Source organism: Notamacropus eugenii, chromosome 3, assembly GCF_028372415.1.
Source record: "Notamacropus eugenii isolate mMacEug1 chromosome 3, mMacEug1.pri_v2, whole genome shotgun sequence".
Taxonomy (NCBI): Eukaryota; Metazoa; Chordata; class Mammalia; order Diprotodontia; family Macropodidae; genus Notamacropus; species Notamacropus eugenii.
The window spans coordinates 211,534,143-211,554,346 of record NC_092874.1 but is presented as its reverse complement, the minus strand read 5'-3'; the positions used below and the strand labels follow the sequence as shown (position 1 = coordinate 211,554,346).

General features: G+C 34.2%; 1 protein-coding gene across 2 annotated transcripts in view; it reads right to left on the bottom strand.

The window, feature by feature from the left end:
- The window catches only part of NELL2 (neural EGFL like 2), a 139,256-nt gene that overhangs the window by 76,748 nt on the left and 42,304 nt on the right, over nucleotides 1-20,204 (bottom strand). For both annotated transcript variants that reach the window (XM_072654267.1, XM_072654268.1), the window contains exon 9: nucleotides 19,207-19,309. In XM_072654267.1, coding sequence (XP_072510368.1) covers nucleotides 19,207-19,309 — 103 coding nt within the window. The remainder of the gene's footprint in view (nucleotides 1-19,206; nucleotides 19,310-20,204) is intronic.

Below are 20,204 nucleotides of genomic sequence, written 5' to 3'. Positions count from 1 at the left end.
ATAGTGTGTAAGTGTGGGGTATGATGGTGTGTGTGTGTGTGTGTGTGTGTTTGTCTGTGTGAGTGTGAATTATTTAGTAGAATTTAATTGCCTAGGTAAATTAAAAGAAGGGCAGCTAAATGGCATGGTGGATAGAATAGTGGACTTGGAGTCAAGAAGACTCATCTTCCTGAGTTCAGATCTGGCCTTAGACACTTACTAGTTGTGTGACCCTAAGCAAGTGACTTAACCCTGTTTGCTTTAATTCCTTATCTGTAAGATGAGCTACAGAAGGAAATGGCAAACTATTACAATATCTTTAAAAAGAAAACCTCAAATGGAGTCATAAAAATTTGGACGCTACTGAAAACTAAACAGCAATAACAAAAAATTAGAATCAAAATTGCCTTTAAAAGGAATTAAGATATTATGTATTTGCAAATTAATAAGAAAGAAATTGAATTCAAAACAATCAGATAAGCAAACAATCAGTGAAAAGGTAGAAATCTGTTTGATATCTCTTTCTCAGTCTCTAATGGATCATCATCCATATCATGCTCATTGAGTGTATCTATTGAGACTTTGTCCTGGCCCCTCTTTTCTTTCTGCTCTCTCTATCTCAGTGATTTCATCATTACCCATAGGTACAACTTTCAGCTCTATGCAGTTGACTCCTAGATCTATAAGCAAAGATTCAATAAACCAAATCTCTGTCTCTCTCCCTCCACTTATGGATATAGATATGTCTGTATATACATATGTATATGTATAAATGTGTGTGTACATACACACACACACACACACACACACACACACATACAAACACATGGAACCCAATCTCTCTCCTGAATGCCAGTTTCACATTACCAATGGCCTAAGAGGAATTCTGAACTTGATGTCTCCTAGAAATTAGTGAAAGAACCAACATCTACCAGAATTCCCCATTTCCCCTTGCAATATAAGTCAAGTTAGCTTTTCCCTAAAAGACAGCATTGCTAGGACTTGTTTGAGCTGAGGATGGGACAAAGCTCAAGAGACATCTTCCTGGATACAGGTTCCTGGTAGACTTTGGTCATATTAACATATGGCCACCTAATGGCATACGGCACATTTACCTAATGGCACCTATGTAGGGGTTAGACATTTCAAAATCAGTAGATGTTCAAGTATCATGGGAATTAACATCTTTTGCCTTGTTGACCAAACCTGTTTCCACATGGAAACAAAGGGGGGTCAAGTCTAAATTAGGTGTTACTGTAATCTCACTGAAGAACTAAATAAATCTCTATTCATTAACTATTCAATGACAATAACTATTCAACCATTCAATTCAAATGAACTATTTCAGTGTTTGGACAAGTACCTCACTTGTCCAAACACTGAAACTGAACTAAAAAAATACCTGCATGAATCACACCCATCCCTAACATTTGGCAGTCATTAATTGGGAAGAGGTGGCCTTGTGACTAGGAGAAGAGAAACAAAAAACAATGAAGAAACATTAAAAGAAAATATTCTTATGATGCAAAAAAAAAACCCTATGAAATTGATGAGAGGATGCACAGAGAAAACATAAGAATCATAAGTCTCCCAGGAGAACAAGACAGTAAAAAAAAAAACCTTGTCATTGTAATGAAGGAAATAATAAAAGAACGTGTATAATAATAGAACTTCTGAGCATAAGAAATAAAATTCCAGTTGAAAGAATTCAGATTATCTCCAGAAAACAAACAAAAACATAAGACAGCAAACTTCAAGGCACATAATGGTTAAATTGAACAATTCAATTCAGAAATAACAAGTTCTGAAAGCCCTATACTGAAAAAAAAATCAAATTGGTTCTCTTTTCTACTTGATTTTATATCACTACTGACATTTTGTACAACTAAGTCATGTTTCATTTGTCTCTGAGTTAAGTCTGGAGATTCAGATTTCCTGTAAATAGCCCATGATCTCTGAGCTGTTTAGAAGTTGACTTTTTTTTCCTGCTAATCACAGTTCTATTGCTGTGTCAGGAAAATCTGTTCTCCTTGAAGAATGGAGGTGGATGCCAGGGAGTCTGATCTGTTATTTCTGCAACACTGACTGTCCTTCAAGAAAGTGCCATCTGTTACTGTGACATTAACCAACCATGCAGATGGATAGCAGTAATGAGCTTTCCATAGTGACCAGTTGAAAGGAGGGGTTGTTGCATTCTAAAGTCCTGCATTCTAAATTTCCAGTCTATTATATTGTCCCCCACACCTGACACTTCTCACTTTATAACCAATACTAGTTTTCTCCATCTATGATGCTACCTTCTAGCTTTTGGTGCTGCTCTTTTTATTTATAAAATAATCTGTCAGACCTTGTTCAGGTTTTTTTGGATTGCTGAGAAGCTAAAGTTCCCTTTTATTGGTAATGCTAACCTATTACAGGTACTTCCTGATAGACTCTGATCATATTAACATGGTTCTCTGTCACCTAATGGCATATAGTAAATTTACCTAATGTCTCCTAGTTAGGGGTCAGGCCTTTTAGACTCTGTAGAACATGCTTGGAACTTTGTTGCCTCAATTTACCTTAGTTTCAATCTCAACAGCCCTCAGGAAATAAATCTTCAAATCAAAGGAAAAGACATTCAAATAATGCAAGACTATTCCATATACACTAGAAAAAGGAGAAGAGAGAATGGAATAATATGTTCTGAAGAGGATGGGAGGTCTGGGTGACCTGCCCTGCAAATCTGAGCTTAACCATATGGAACAGTTCAATAAGAGCACAGATCGATCTATCACAGATCAGGCACAAGAAGTCCACACAAACATGTGGAGTGGAGATGTCTCTAAATTTGTGCTTCTCATGTTTCTTTTGAGCTACTACATATCTGCTTCACTCATGGAGCACAGTGCCTTCTTTGATACCAACACGTGATGTTGGGCAGGCCTTTGCCAGTGTCTTCCATGTCACACAGTTGATTGCAAGAGACCTTGAGACTGATCTTGTATTGCTTCTTCTGATTTTCATATAACACTTCTCTTGTGTGAGTTCTCCATAAAATAATCTTTTAGACAAATGTACATTTGACATTTGAAAAATGTGGCCAGCCTATGAAAATTGTGTCCTTTGCAGTAGAGTATGAATGCTTGTCAGTTCAGCTTGAGAAAGGATCTTAGTGTTTTCCCAGATAATTTTCAGAATCTTCCTAAGACAATTCAAATGAAAGCAATTCAGTTTTCTGGCATGTCATTTGTATACTGGCCAGGTTTCATAGGGATAAAAAAATGAAGTCAGCACAATGACTCTCTAGAACTTCAGTCTAATACTTCTTTTCTCCTATACTTTCTGGTGGAGCCTCCAAACATTGAGTGAGCTCTGGCAATGCATGCATCAGCCTTATCACGTATGTGCACATCCCTGATAAGTATACTATCAAGATAAATGAGGTTATCCATGACATTCAAAATTTCTCCATTTGTTATAGCCAATGATTCCACATATGGATGGTATGGTACTGGCTGATAGAGAACCTGTGCTTTCTTGGTGTTAATTGTTAGGACAAAATTAGTACAAGCAGCAGAGAATTGATCCATACTCTGTTGCATCTCAGCTTCAGAGGCTGCATGAGTGCATAATCATTTTTAAAAATTTATGTATTTATTTATTGTTTTCAATATTCGTGTCCAGAATGCTTTTAGTTCTAAATTTTCTCCCTCTCCCCCCACATCCCCCATCTCAAACAGTGTACAGTATGATACAGGCTTTACATATACATTCATATTAAACTTTTTTTTCACATTAGTCATGTTGTGAAGAAGAATTAGAACCAATGGGAGAAACCACACGAAAGAAGAAACAAAAAAATTAAAATAGAGCAAATAGTATGCTTTGATCTGCATTCAGACTCAGTAATTCATTCTCTGAATGAGGATAGCATTTTTCATCATGAGCATTATCTTAGAGATCCTTGCATTGCTATGAAGAACTAAATATAACTAAGTTAGTCATCACACAATGTTGCTGTTACTATATGCAGTGTTCTCCTGGTTCTGCTCACTTCACTCAGCATCAGTTCATATAATCTTTCCAGGTTTTTCTAAAGTTCATCTGTTCATCATTTCTTAAAACACAATAGTATTCCATTGTATTCATATACCATAATTTGTTCAGTCATTCCTCAATTGATGGGCATCCCTTCCATTTCAGATTTCTGTCCACCACAAAAAGAGCTGCTATAAATATTTTTGTACATGTAGGTCTTTTTCCCATTTGTAAGATCTCTTTTGGGTACAGACATAGAAATGATATTTCTGGGTCAAAGGTTATACACAGTTTTATAGTCCAGTGGGTATAGTTCCAAATTGCTCTCCAGAACATTTAGATCAGTTCACAACTCCACCAACCATGTATTAGCGTTTCAATTTTACCACATCTTCTCCAACATTTATCATTTTCCTGTTTTGTCATGTTTGTCAATCTGATAGGTTTGAGGTGGTATTTCAGTTGTCTTGATTTCCATTTCTCTAAGCAAAAATGACTTAGAGCATTTTTTCATGACTATAGATAACTTTAATTTCTTTATCTGAAAACTGGCTGTTCATATCCTTTGACCATTTATCAGTTGGAGAATGACTTGTATTTTTATAAATTTGACTCAGTTCTCTATATATCTAAAAATGAGACCTTTGTCAGAAACACTGGTTATAAAAATTGTTTCCTAGATTTCTGCTTCTCTCCTAATCTTGATTGCATTGGCTTTGTTTGTGAAAACCTTTTCAATTTATTGTAGTCAAAGTTATTCATTTTGCATTTCATAATGTTCTCTGTCTCCTGTTTGGTCATAAATTCTTCTGTTCGCCATAGATCTGAAAGGTAAACTATTCCTTACTCTCCTGATTTGCTTATAGTATGAGCCTTTATACTTAAATTGTATGCACATTTTATCTATGCCTAGTTTCTGTCATACCATTTTCCTATTTTCCCAGTAGTTTTTTTTAAATAGTGAGTTCTTATCCCAGAAACTGGAGACTTTGTGTTTATCAAATATCAAGTTTCCATAGTTATTGACTACTCTATCTTTTATATCTAACCTATTTCACTGATCTACCACTCTATTTCTTAGCCAGTATTAAGTAGTTTTGATGATTGTTACTGTATAGTACAATTTACTATCTTGTACAGCTAGGTCACCTTCCCTTGTATTTCTTTTCACTAATTCCCTTGGTATTTGGGACCTTTTTTTCTTCCACATGAATTTTGCTATTGTTTTTTTCTACCTCTATAAAATGTTTTTTGATAGTTTGACTGGTTTGGTCCTCAATAAGTAAATTAATTGAGATAGAATTGTCATTTTTATTATATTAACTCATCCTTCCCATGAACAAGTAATACTTTTCTAGTTATTTAGATCTGACTGTATTTGTGTAAAAACTGCTTGTAATTGTGTTCATATAGTTCCTTGGTTTGTCTTGGCAGGTAGACCCCCAAATATTTTGTAGTGTCTACAGTAACTTTAAATGAAATTTCTCTTTCAATCCCTTGCTGTTGGGCTTTGTTAGTAATATATAGAAAGGCCAATAGTTGATGTGGGTTTGTTTTATATCCTGCAAATTTGCTACAGTTGTTAATTATTTCATGTAGTTTTTCAGTTGATTCTCTAGGATTCTCTAAGTATACTATCATATCATCTGCAATGAGTGACAGGATGGTTTCTTTATTCCCTATTCTAACTCCTTCCATTTCTTTTTCTTCTGTTATTGCTGAAGCTAAGATTTGTAGTACAATATTGAGTAGTGATCTAGTACAATACAGTAGTGATAATAGACATCCTTGTTTCACCCCCCAATCTTATTGGAAATGCTTCTAGCTTATCCCCATTACATATAATGCTAGCTGATGATTTTAGGTAGATGTTACTCATCATTTTAAGGGAGACTCCATTTACTCCTGTGCTCTCTAGTGTTTTTAATGGAAATAGGTGTTGTATTTTGTCAAATGTTTTTTGTGTATCTATTGAGAGAATTATATGATTTCTATTAGTATTGTTGTTGAGATGGTCAATTATGCTGGTAGTTTTCCTAATATTCAACCAACTCAGCATTCCTGATGTAAATCTTACCTGGTCATAGTATATTATTCTTGTGATAAAGTTGCTTTAATATCTTTGCTAATATTGTATTTAAAATGTTTGCATCTATATTCATTAGGAAAATTGATGTACAATATTCTTTCTTTGTTTTGAATTTTGACTCTTTCCAGTTTAGGTATTAACACCATGTTCATATCATAAAGTGAATTTTATAGGACTCCTTCTTTGCCTAATTTTCCCAAATAATTTATATAGTATTGGAATGAATTGTTCTTTAAATGTTTGATAGAATGCATTTATAAATCCATTGGGCCCTGGAAATATTTTCTTAGGGAATTCACTGGTGGATTGTTCAATTTCTTTTTTCCTGAAATGGGGTTATTTAAGTATTTTATTTCCTCTTCTGTTAATCTGGACAACTAATTTTTTGGTAACTGGTCACCAATTTCACTAAGAACATAAAATTTATTGGCATACTGTTGGGCAGAATAACTCACAATTATTATTTTTATTTCCTGCTCAATGGTGGTGAATTCACCCTTTTCATTTTTGGTGCTGGTAAATTGGTTTTTTTCTTTTTTTAAAAATCAAATTAACCAAAGGCTTATCTATTTTGTGGTTTTTTTCATAAAATCAGCTCTTAATTTAATTTATTAGTTTGATAGATCTCTTAATTTCAGTTTTAATAATCTCTCCTTTGGTTTTTTAGAATTTCTGATTTGGCATTTAATTGGAGGTTTTAATATGTTCTTTTTCTAGTTTTCTCAGTTGCACACCCAATTCATCAGTCTCCTCTTTCTCTATTTTATTCATGTAAGCATTGATAAATATAAAATTTCCCCTAACAACTACTTTCACTACATTCCATAAGCTTTGGTATGTTGTCTTATTATTGTCATTCTTTTGGATGAAGTTATTTATAGTTTCTGTAATTTGTTGTTTGGCCTACTCATTCTTTGAGATTAGGTTATTTAGTTTCAAATTAATTTTTAGTATGTTTTTCCGTGTCCCCTTATTACATGCAATTTTTGTGGCATCATGGTCTGAAAACAATGCATTTAATATTTATGTGAGGTTTTATGCCCTAGTATATGGTCACTTTTTGTGTAGGTGCCATGTACCACTGAGAAAAAGATATATTGCATTCTATCCCCATTTAATTTTCTCCAGTGATCTACCATATCTAACTTTTCTAAAATTCTATTTATGTCCTTAACTTCTTTCTTGTTTATTTTGTGGTTTGATGTATCTAATTCTGAGATGGAGAGGTTGAGGTTCCCCACTAATATTGTTTTGTTGTCTATTTCTTCCTTCTTAACTTCTCTAAGAATTTGGATGCTATATCATTTGGTGCATATATGTTTAGTAATGATATTACTTCATTACCTATGGTACCTTTCAGCTGGATGTGGTTTCCTTCCTTCCTTATCAATTTTAATTAGATCTAGTGCATCCATTTCTAAGAAGGCAGCATTTAACTCCACCAAAAGTAAATTGCAAGGTAAAGCTTACAGAGAAATACAGGATTCTTGGCTCTGTAAGAAGGCAAATGAAGTTCATTCTTATGCTTATAGTAACAACCCAGAATGCTTTTATGATGCCTTAAAGGGTATTTATGGCCCAAAGACCTTTGGTGCATCTCAGTTAATTATTGCTGATGGAGACACATTGATAAGTGATAAAGACATGATTCTGGAGAGATGAACTTAATAATTCAATAGTGTTTCAACACACTGTCATCAATCAATGCTGAAACCATTGACTATATACTTAAGTTGAAGTCTAGCCAAACTTCCAACTTAAGAAGTTTTGAATGCCATTAGGTTCCTCTCTTGTGACAAAATTCCTGGTGCTGATTCTATGCCAGCTTCAGAGTATTCTCTATCACTGCAACTATTTCAGGAAAACATGTATCTACCTCCAACTTGGCTAATCTAACAATCATTTGCCAGCCTTGTTTCATTCAAGGCTGTTATTTGGATGTGATGTCTGCTGAATTCTTTCACACCAAAAACTGTTCATTTCTCAGGTGTACTGGATTTTGTGTTGCATTTGTGTGTACATTCCATGTATGAATGGTGAGTGAAATTATCTCTGCGAAAATTTTTGTACATTTTTTTTTGCATTTTTTAATCACAGAGTGGAATCCCCTTCTGTCATGGCAATCAGGCCAGGGTCTAGTGAAGCAGACAATTTTTAGGGCACCTTTTCTAGACCCTTCCTACTTTCAGGAGGTGAGTGATGCAGGCCTTAAAAAAGAGTACTCAGTCACCCAATGGGCTGCTGAATCCCATTGCTACTTCAGTCCAGTGAGAAAATGACATTATGGCCTGGGTTGCCTGTGTGCAGGGTTGTGACTACAGCTCTCAATGTATCCATACCTGCTACTATATTATTTGCTGTTCCCACAGGACTTTAACATTGGTAAAATAGTATGGATGATGTCTTTTGGCTCATTAAGTGCAACAGAGTGGCTTGAGGTCATCTGTCTTACTCTCTCTTCTAGAGAGTCACCAAAGTCCAATGATCCTCAGGACAAAGTGGATTACTTTGGCCTCTTTGATATCTAAACAAGTTCTAAGCATTCCACAACACCATTTTCAGCCACCTTCATGGCTCCTGGAATAAACTGTTCTCATCTTCCCATTCTGCTAAGGGAAGTTTTTAACATGTTTGGGTGGATATTTCCCTAAGTCACTGAAGGATCTGAGACTTCTCAATTACACCCTCAACCTGGTGTAGTCCATCTGCAAAAATGGTTTACTAGGGTGTGGCTGCTATGCACATTACAACTTCTTGGAGTCACAGGTGAGAGAGAACTGGCTGAATCAGGTAGTTACCAAAGGTAGAAATCAGGCTTGAAAATGAGTTCACACCCTTCACATCAAAGGATAGATATATAAACTAATGTACTAGATCTGAGACAAATGACCAGAGGCAGCCTAAGTAATGGGTGAAGGCAATTACAAGACAAGTTTGACCTTTAGGTAAGCTTATCCTGGAAGCAGATATAAAGTGAAGTTACAAGAGTAAGGATTTTAAACTCACACAACATGGGAGGGAATTAACCTATACCATTTTGACTAAACCTTAAAAATAGAATTAAAAATACTTGTCCATTTTAAAGCCTTCAGTTGGGGAATGACAGATAAGTTATGTTATATGAATGTGATGCAATACTATTACTCTATAAGGGAGGGTGAAGAGTAGATTTCATAAAAATCTGTTGAGACTTATATGAAGTATATATTCAAAGTTATTATGTTAAAAAATTTATATTTTATATATACTTTGGGACCATAATTGCAAAGGACTCATGAGGAAATATGCTATCTACTTTTGGATGGAGTGTTGATGGATTCAGAGTACAGATCAAAGTAAAATAAGGAGAACCAAGTGAACATTATATAGAGTAATATTGTTTGAAGTTTGAAGTTGTTTGAATAGTAATATTGTTTGAAGAAAAACTTTGAGTGAATAAGTCATTTTTTCTCCTATAAATTCCCAATACAAATGACAAATGAAGAAGATACCATCTGCATGGAGAAAACATAGATAAATAGAAATATGCATAGAATGATTTTACATAAATATACATATTTCAGTCTAATGGTAGCCACTTCTAGGGCAGGAGATCATACCTCACGCCTCAGGACTAGAACTTGATCATAGTAATGCTGCTAAAAGCAAAATAAAATGAAATAGAAATCAAAATGAGTAAGCAAAGGAAGAGGAACCTAACCAAAGATAGATAAATGGGGATAGAGAAGATCTGGGTTCATATTCAGAGGAAGATAGTGGAGCAAAAAAAAAAAGTCACTTCTTTTTCAATGAGAAACGTAAAATGACCCCAACCATAAAAAAGAGTTCTTGGAAGAACTTTAAAAAGACTAAAAATTAAAGAGAGAGAAAGAGAGAGAGAGAGAGAGAGAGAGAGAGAGAGAGAGAGAGAGAGAGAGAGAGAGAGAGATCAAGAAAAAACTGGAAAAAAATAAGAGCAATCAAAAACAGTGAAGAAAATTATGAAAGGAAAATCAACCAAGTGGAAATAGAGAATCAAAAACTTGGGTTGGAAACTTGTTTCACTCTCTCTTTTTGTGGGTTGTGCTGCTCTAGAATTTGTTTAGCATTATTTTTATAGGTATTTGGAGGGGTTTAGAGGAGAGCTCAGGCAAGTCCCTGTCTTTACTCCACCATCTTGCCTCTGTCCACCAAACCAATATAATTTTTAAAATGACTTTTACCTAACTAATCTATTTATTCAACGTTATACCAATTAAATCATTTATCTTTTATTTTTTTAAAGATTTAAATTTATTTATTTATTTTTCATTTTCAAAATTCATTTACACAAGATCTTGAGTTCCAAATTCTCTCCCCATTTTCCCCCTTCCCCTACCCCAAGATGTCATGTATTCTGATTACCCCTTCCACCAAGATTGGCCCTCCCTTTTGTCATCCCCACTCCTTATCCCCTACCCCATTAAGGGCAAGATAGATTTCTATACCCTATATCTTATTTCTCAGTTGCAATTTTTTATCATTTGTTTTTAAAACTTTGAGTTTCAAATTCTCTCTTTTATGTGAGATAATTTACCCCATTCTATCTCTCCTTTTCTCTTTCTCCCAATATATTTCTTTCTCACCCCTTAACTTTACTTTTGAATATCATCTCTTCATATTCAACTCACCCTCTGCCCTCTATCTATCTATCTATCCATCTCCTCTGACTACCCTAATACTGAGAAAGGTCTCATGAGTTACAAATATCATCTTTCCATGTAAGAATGTAAACAGTTCAACTTTAGTAAGTCCCTTATGATTTATCTTTCCCCTTTACCTTTTCATGCTTCTCTTAATTCTTGTATCTGAAAGTCAAATTTTCTATTCAACTCTGGTCTTCTCGTCAAGAATACTTGAAAGTCCTCTATTTCATTGAATATCCATTTCTTCCCTCTGAAGTTTTCCTCAGTTCTCCTTGGTAGATGATTATTGGTTTTAATTCTAACTCCTCTGACCTCTAGAATATCATATACCAAGTCCTTTGATCCCTTAATGTAGAAGCTGTTAGATCTTGTGTTATGTTGATTGTGTTTCCATAATACTCAAATTATTTCTTTCTGGATGCTTACAATATTTTTCCTTGACCTGGGAACTCCAGAATTTGGCTAACATATTTCCAGGAGTTTTCTTTTTAGTATCTCTTTCCAGAGGAAATAGGTGGGTTCTTTCAATTTCTATTTTACACTCTGGTTCTAGAATATAAGGGAATTTTTCCTTGATCATTTCTTGAAAGGTAATGTCTAGGTTTTTTTTATTTTGATCATGTCTATCAGGTAGTTCAATAATTTTTAAACTATTTCTCCTGAATCTATTTTCCTAATCAGTTGTTTTTTCCAATGTGATATTTCACATTGTCTTCTTTTTTGCATTCTTTTGATTCTGTTTTATCATTTCATTTCTCACAAAGTCATTAGCTTCCATTTCCTCCATTCTAACTTTGGAGGAATTATTTTATTTAGTAAGCTTTTGGGCTTCTTTTTCCATTTGGCCAATTCTGTTTTTTAAGGCACTCTTTCTCTCATTGACTTTTTGGACTTCTTTTGCCATTTGGATTAGTTCATTTTTAAGGTGTTTTCTTCAGCCTTTTTGAGGGTCTCCCTTAACAAGCTGTTGACTCAATTTTCACAATTTTCTTTCATTGCTCTAATTTCTCTTCCCATTTTTTCCTCCATTTCTCTTACTTGACTTTCAGAATCCCTTTTGAGTTCATCCCTGTTCTGTGATCAATTCACATTCCTCTTGGAGATTCTTTAGAGTGGAGTGAGGAGGGAGAAAAAATATAAAATAAAAACTATACAGCAGAGAACAAAAGAAAACCAACAAGGAAGCAAAGAAAAGCTGGGAAGCTTTGAAAACAATGTGTAGTATTTATTATATATGTTTTCTTGAAATGCATTTATTGTTTTTTATTGAATCATTTCTCATGGTCTGCAGTATACATGAAATGTTTTTTTTTTCTTTTCCCATTTTGTATTTAAGTTTAAAATAAAAAAAAATTACCCCCAAAACAGACAAGCTGGGTGTGAAGCTGATTGCCTATAATCTCTGTTACTGTGGTGGCTATGGCTAGTAAAGCATTTAAACTTGAGTGTGTTAAGTCAATGGGGTATTTCTACTAAGTAAAGTACAAACATGTTGAGTCCTTGAGAGCAAGGAGCTACCAGACTCCCTAAGGAGAGATGAACTGCTTAGGTCTGTAATGAAGCATGTCAAAATGTCCCATGACAATTAGTAGTGGAACCATATGCATGAAAGACTACTTTGCTTCCAGTATGGGTGAGATATGAAGACATGTGTATTATGTATGTATATGTGTAAATACATGCACAAATATACACATATACATACTATATTTTGATATTTACTTATAATATATGCACATATACACATACCTGTATCTTCCCATATATCTAACTGTACATTTTACTGTATATATATATGAATGTATACATGCTTGCATGTGCATATATGTATAGAGATTATGACGAAGCAAAATTCCAAAAATTTAAAATGTTCGGATTAACAGAACCAAAATAGATAATTTAAATAACTGAATCCAGGGGTGTGGGGAAGAGTTGAAGAAGACATAAAGATATAAAGAAAAAAATCCTTGGACTAAATGTCTTTATAAAAGAATCTAATAAAAAAGAATTAATGTCAATATTATATAAACCATAAACCTATCAAACAAATCCCTTCTACTATAAGAATATGGTCTTAATACTATGGAAAGACAAAACAGAAAGAATATAGATCAAAATACCTAAAGGGCATTGATGTATAAACGTATCTGATGATGTCACTCCTCCATTCAATAAACCAGTTATTTTCTATTACTCAAATATAAAATTCTGTTTTTGGATTTTTAAACCCTTAATAACTTAACTCCTTTCTACTTTTCTAGTCTTCTTGCTTCTTGCTCCCCTCCATGTATTCTGCTATCCAGTGACACTGGTCTTCTTCTTCTTCATATAGGATGCTCTGTCTCCTGACTGCATTTTCACTTGCTATCTCCTATGCTCGGAGTTCTCTCTATTTTCATCTTTGTGTTCAGGCTTTCTGACATCTTTTAAGTCCTAGTTATGATCCTATCTTCCAGAAAATTTCTTTCCTAGTCTCCTTCAAAGCTACTACCCAAGATCACCAGCAATTTTTACAAATGTACACATTAATAAACCTATATACGTATATGTACATATGTAATATACGTAAATGTCATAATGATGATTCTCTCAATTAATGAAGAAGAAACTTTTAGCAATATGTAGCACCCATTCATTTTAAGGAAAAAAAGAAAATCATGGAAACTATTGTGATCATCAAGTGAGACATTCTAAAGAGTAAATAAAAAAGGCCCTGGGACAAAGTCTTGGGGTACAACATTGTGAATGTGACATGGATAAGGGTTCAGCAAAGGAAACTGATAAAGAGGTAGATGATGATGCAGGTTGAAGAACCAGACAAAGTATTATCACAAAAATCCAGAATAGACAGTATCCAGGAGGTAAAGGTGATGAACAGTGGTGAAAGGTCAAGTAGAATGAGAATTAAGAAAAAGCCTTTGAATTAGAAAATTCAGAGTAACTCTAAAGAGAATAATTTCAATTGAATTATGAGATCAGAATTCAGACTACAGAGACTTTAGAAAAGAGTGAGAGAACCAGATGTGGAAGAGCATTTGCATTTGCAAGGAATCTAATGGCTGAGAAAGGAAAGAGAGCTGTACTGTGATACTTTTCATAGACAGCAGCATCTAATGAGGTCTGGAATTATCTAATGAATGTGGAAAAACTGTGAATGTGTTTTAGGCAGCTAGAAAAGAGCCAATATCTAGAAAACATGAAAGTAGGAATGATAATGGGAGCAAGTTTCTGGAGAAAACCAGAGGGAAGATATAAGTGCTACGTGTAGAAAGATTGGAGTTAGCAAGAAGGATCATCTTGGACTGGAACTAAGGGAAGAGATGATTGGGGTTGTTGTTAGAGGAATGGGAAGAGGAAGCTCACAGTGAATGGCCTTAATTTTTCTTCACAAATTAAGATGATGTGGAAAAAAAAGGTATCAATAAAATTTTGACAGAAAAGAGAAAAAGACCACACACGGGAATGTAGGAATTAAAGAAAAAGCTAATTCCTAGGTTACCTACCTTATCCTTGAAGATCATGCCTATACGATTCCCCTTGCTTTACACTCTTCAAAAAAATATGAATGATCTGAAATCCCACTGAATTCAATGACTGAACTATATAAAATAAGTAGCAAAAGGATCAATTTAGTTAATGGAGGGATACAGAACCGCTTTTAATGCCATTTTTTCCTTAATTAGTGAATTAATTCTGTTCTTTCAAATGTCCTTGGAAATTGTTCTAAATCTTTTCTCTTTCCAAATCACCTGTGGCATTTACTCTTCTCACTCTCTTCCCCTTAACTAAATTCATTGAGAAAGCCATCTACACTCTTTGCTTCCCTGTCTTCTCTTAATCTCTTCTAAACCTTCTACAACCTGGCTTCTGACATCAACCTTCAACTGATTTCAACCTATCGATGATTTCTGAACTAACAAATTTATTGACCTCTTCCCAAATTTTATACTTCTTTACTTTTCTGAAGCATTTTACAGAGTTGAATTCATATTCTTTCTGTATATTCTTTCCTTCCTAGATCTTTGGTATACTGTTCTCTCTAGGTTTTTTCCCATCTTTCTGACCACTCTATTCATCTCTTTTGTTGAATTTTTACATGTCACATCCACTAATCAAACGTGTTCTTTAAATCTCCACCTTGGTCAATCTTCTTTTTCCCCACTATAATTGTTTATCTTTATTTTTAGTTCTAAATTCTCTCCCTCCCTTTGCCTCCTCCTAGTGAGAAGGCAAAAAATACAATACCTACAATACAAATGAAGTCACATAAAACATATTTTCCACCTTAACCTTACTGCAAAAAAGGGCAAGAAAAATAAAGGGAAAAATATGCTTCAATCTGTACCCAGTTCATCAGCTCTTTGGGCGTTGATAGAAATATGTCTTTTGAAACTGCTGTGGATCATTGTATTGATCAGAGTAACTAAGTCTTTTGCAGTTGATCATCTTCACAATATTGCTCATACTATTAAAATGTTCTCCTGGTTCAGCTCACTTTACCATAAGTCTTCCCAGGTTTATCTGAAACTATCCCCTTCATCATTTCTTATAGCACAATACTATTCCACCACAATCACATACCACAATTCATTCAACTAAAGCCCAATGATGGGCATTCCCTCAGTTTCCAATTCTTTGCCACCACAAAATGAGTTGCTACAAGCATTTTGTACATATGATTCCTTTTCCTTTGATCTCCTTTTTCATTTCTTTCTGTGCTATATGATTTATTGATCTCATTAACTCCTGTGGGTTCAATTATCACTTTTATAAGATATTTCCCCAATATATATGTCAAGTCCTAGCCATCGTTTGAGTTACAGTACTCTATTACTAACTGATTTTTCAAATCTCCAGTTGGATGTTTCATAGACATTTCAAACTCAAAATGTCAAAAATAGAACTCAATATCTTTCCCAAAAAATCTTTTTTTGTTTCAAACTTCTCTATTACTCTTGAGTAGGCCACTATTCTCCCAGTCATCCAGGCTTGCAACTTTGCTGTCATCCTCATTCTCATTCACCTCATATATCTTCTTCATTGTCAAATCTTTTTACTTCAACATTCACAACATCAATTGGATATATTTTCTTCTGTCCACTTACACAATTGCCCATTTAGTTCAGTACCTCATCACTTCTTGTCTACACTATTAAAATCTTCTCCTAATTTGTCTCTCTGCTCTAACATATCACCTCCCTAAGTACAATATGATTTTTCCAAAACAGAGGTCCAAGTATGCCACCATCCACTTTATAAACTCCAGAGGTTCTCTGTCACCTCCAAGCCCAAAAATAAAGTCTTTTACTTAGCATTTAAAGTACTTTATAAAACTGTGGCTCCTTACTACCTTTTCAGTCTTTTTACAATTTACTGGCCATCTAAATTTACCTTCCTTTGAAGAGGAGAAGAAAGGAGAAGTGGAGACAAATAGGAGAGGAGGAGCTAAGTTACCCAGCTAGCTGGGTCCCCATTCAGGAAGCTGTGTCTACTCACAAATGTTGTGTTTCTCTTTCGTTGCTGAAGAAGACCATGCCATCAGAGAAATGATGACATGACTTGCATTTGACTTTGTTTTGAGTGAGGGAGGGCTGTGCAAGGTCACCAGCCTCACTTGTGTTTTACTGGCTAAATTCCTTCCCTTCCCTTTCCTTCTTCTCTTTTCCCTTTCCATCCCTTTCTTTTCTCAAAACCTTAAACACATCCTGAAGGTCATACATTGGAGGACACTAGGCCCCTGCCTAAGGGCTGGCTTCTGGACCCTCCTGGCTTAAGAGTGATTATCAAAAGTAACTTGCTGTTTCCCTCCCAACCTGATGTCATTTTTTTTTCTTCTATGCCTCACTAAAAGGGCCATCCACTGGCTACTTCTTAAAGAGGCCTATTCACTGAATGGGTGTTAACTCACCCTAAGTGAGTTCTTGAATAGACCTTGGCCTAAAGGGACTAAAGTTTTCCATTGCATCCTGGGCCATCTCCAGTCATTCTGATGAATATCTGGTCACTGGATTCAGATGGCTCTGGAGGAGAAGAGAGGCTGGTGACCTTGCACAGCCCTCCCTCACTCAAACAATGTCAAGTACAAGTCATGTCATCATTTCTCTGATGGCATGGTCTTCTTCAGCACCGAAGGATTAACACAACAACAACAACAACAACAACAACAGTTTACTGAATGCAGGTTCATTCTACAATCAAACTACACCATCCTACTTGCCATTCCTCAAATACAATATTTCATTTATCATTTTTGTGCCTTTCCACTGACTCTTCCCATGAAAATATTCTTCCTCACCTCCATCCAAAGGTGTACTGAAGTCACTTCATAAGTGACATGAAGTCACTTGGTTCATGAATGCCATCTGTTAAATTTTCCATAAAAGCATGTATTTACATCTCAGAAATCAGCAAATACTATAAACCAAGGTTTGATTTATTGTTTTGCTATTAGTCTGAACTTTAAAAATGTAAATAATTTAGATTAAATGGAAAAGCATTTTAATTTTTGAAAGTCATTTAAAAATATTTACATTGCTTCTATCTCTTAGTTTTCTAAGGTTTCCTTCAAGATTCAGCTCAAATTCCATCTGCAGAAAGCATTTCCTGGTTTCACCTCATATGTTACTGCTTTCTCCTCAGAGAACACTTTTCTGCTCTGTATGTGTGTGTATATGTATATAGGTCCATTGATATTTATACACTTTATACCATGATTTACATGTTTTATGCCCCATTAGAAAGTGAATTCTTTGAAGACAGAATTTGGCTTTGCTTTCTTTTATACCCTCTACCCTTAGTATATTGCGGGGTATATAGTAAGTACTTAATAAAAACTTCTTGACTGAATGACTACTTTTGTCAACTAAATAAGTACAGTTGTAATGAACAGATTAGAGAGTTGCCTGGAGGGCACTTAGAGATTAAGTGACTTGCTCAGGGTCACACAAATATGTATCAGAGGTACTATTTGAATCTAATCCTTCCTTTACCTCAACTATGACTATATATCTGTGGCATAATTCTCGACTAGATCATATAAGTTTCCCAACTGTATTAGTTTCCCATTCTTCAAGTAGGTATAATGTAATCCTTAAATATTAAACTATTCAGTACATATTGAATTAAATTATCAATATAACTATTATCTTGTATTTCTGAACAGTATGAAAAAATTGGTAATTGTTTCTCTAAAAAGGCTCTCTATCTCTATACCTACATGGACACACACATATAGTTATCTCTTCATATAGATGTATATATACACACACATAATGTCTTTCTCTCTAACACATACATATGTATTTGTATATATACATTTTTCTTTTAAAAGAAAAATATGTATGTAACATGTATAGAGACATCATAAAGAGATATCTAATATCTTTCTAATGTATGTATATATACAAATATGTATTGTATGTAAATACATACAAATATGAGTATAAAAACACATACATGGGCAGCTAGGTGACACTGAATAGAACATCAGACCTGGAGATTAGGCCTGGAGTTCCTACCTTCATGGTAGGAACTTTGTATCTCACACAGAAACTACTGGAATGTTTCGTAAACTAATGACACATAAAAGTTTTCCTATTTAAATTAAATTGAAAATAATTACACCTTTTAAAAGATGTCAGAGAGGCTATGTTATATTCTTATACATACTTAGTCCTAACAAATACAATGGATTATAACACAAAAGTATTTAATTCTAACAAATGTAAATTAATTTAAAAGTACTTATTTACTCAGTTTTCTAATCTGTAAAATGAGGAAGATTGATTAGAGAGTTTCTGAACTCCCTGCTTTGAGATAGGATCTATGGCTCTGTGACCCAACAATATGATCCCAGAAACAGGATCCAGTCATCTCCCAATCAATCATATGAGTTAATCTATTTTTAGATGGATTCACTAACCTAAGATAGTTCACTAACCTAATACCAAAAGTAGAATTGACTACTATGACAGCTACATGGTGAGGAAATTTACTGGTCCTTTTGCTCCAGTCCACTTTGGCATTTCCTAAAACCGTCTTATCTCTCATTGCCCCAAACTAATGGATCCATGAATTATCCACCATTTAGAATAATCAGAACTATGATTTTACTTCATTATTCCAGATAATAAAGTGTACTGTTCTTTAACTATGTGGGAATTTAAATGACAAAAGCAACTGAATTACTTCTAGTGCTGCGCAAGACATCATTTTAACTTTAACTTCCAAAAAATGATTCATCCAAACCATATTTCCTCTGATTTGTAAGGACAAGAAAATTTAAAATTGGAGTTAAAAGGGCTGAGCGCCCAAAGTACAGAAGGTAGTATTCTTATTTCCATCCCTTGGGGAAGATGTGAAGTTTCTCCAGATTTAGATAATGATGTGTGAATATTTTAAATTTCAAACCCTTGTTTTTGACAGAAAAGGTACTTAGCAAAAGATCATGCTCACATTTGCATTCCTTACAGCATTTGCCATCCACATATGTAAGGGCAGACTTAGATGGACAATCAGGAAATGAACAGGCCAGTGCTTCACACTGGATGGTGCCATTCTAAGAAGAAAATAACACATAATGTTGGACAAAAATTCTACTTTCCCAGTCTTAAAGTATGTTTAATCTGTTCCATAAATATTAAACTATTCAGTACATATTTAATTAAATTATAAATAAAACTATTCTCCTGTTACTCCTTAACAGCATAAAATTTTGGTAATTATCTCCCTGAATAAGTTATAGATATAAATACTTATTTCTTCCTCTCAGATACATATATCTAATGTCTTTCTGTCCTAATGTATACATATATGTTTGCATATGTACATATACATATTTGAGAGAAAGATATATGTAACATATATGTATATGACAGACAAGCAGATCATAAAGAGATATCTAATCTCTTTCTAATATGTGTATATGTACAAATATGTGTTGTATTTAAATATATACACATGTATTTGTTAAAAAAAAACACATATATGTACATATATAGGATAGCTAGGTGGCACAATGGATAGAGGGCCAGGAAGGAGGCAGAAAGATCTGAGTTCAAATCAGGTCTCAGTCACTTAGTTGCTGTGTGACACTGGGCAAGTCATTTAACCCTCTTTGCCTCAGAGGGCAAAGAGTAAACTCTTTGCCAAGAAAACCCCAATGGAGTCACAAAGAGTTGGACATGATTGAAAAGACTGTGCAACAACAATAAATGTATGTGTATACACATATATTTGAATATAATATACATGCATTTATATTTGTATACAAAGACATACTGTATACAAATATGTATGTATATTAGCAAGAAAGACATTAGATATATGTAAATAATAAAGAGATTTTATGTACTTTTATGATTTGCAACAAAAAAAGAGGTTTGTTTAGTCATAAAATCTGCTAAGTTCCATGCAGTTCTTTCTTTTTGAGACAAGTCATTAAACAGCTAGGT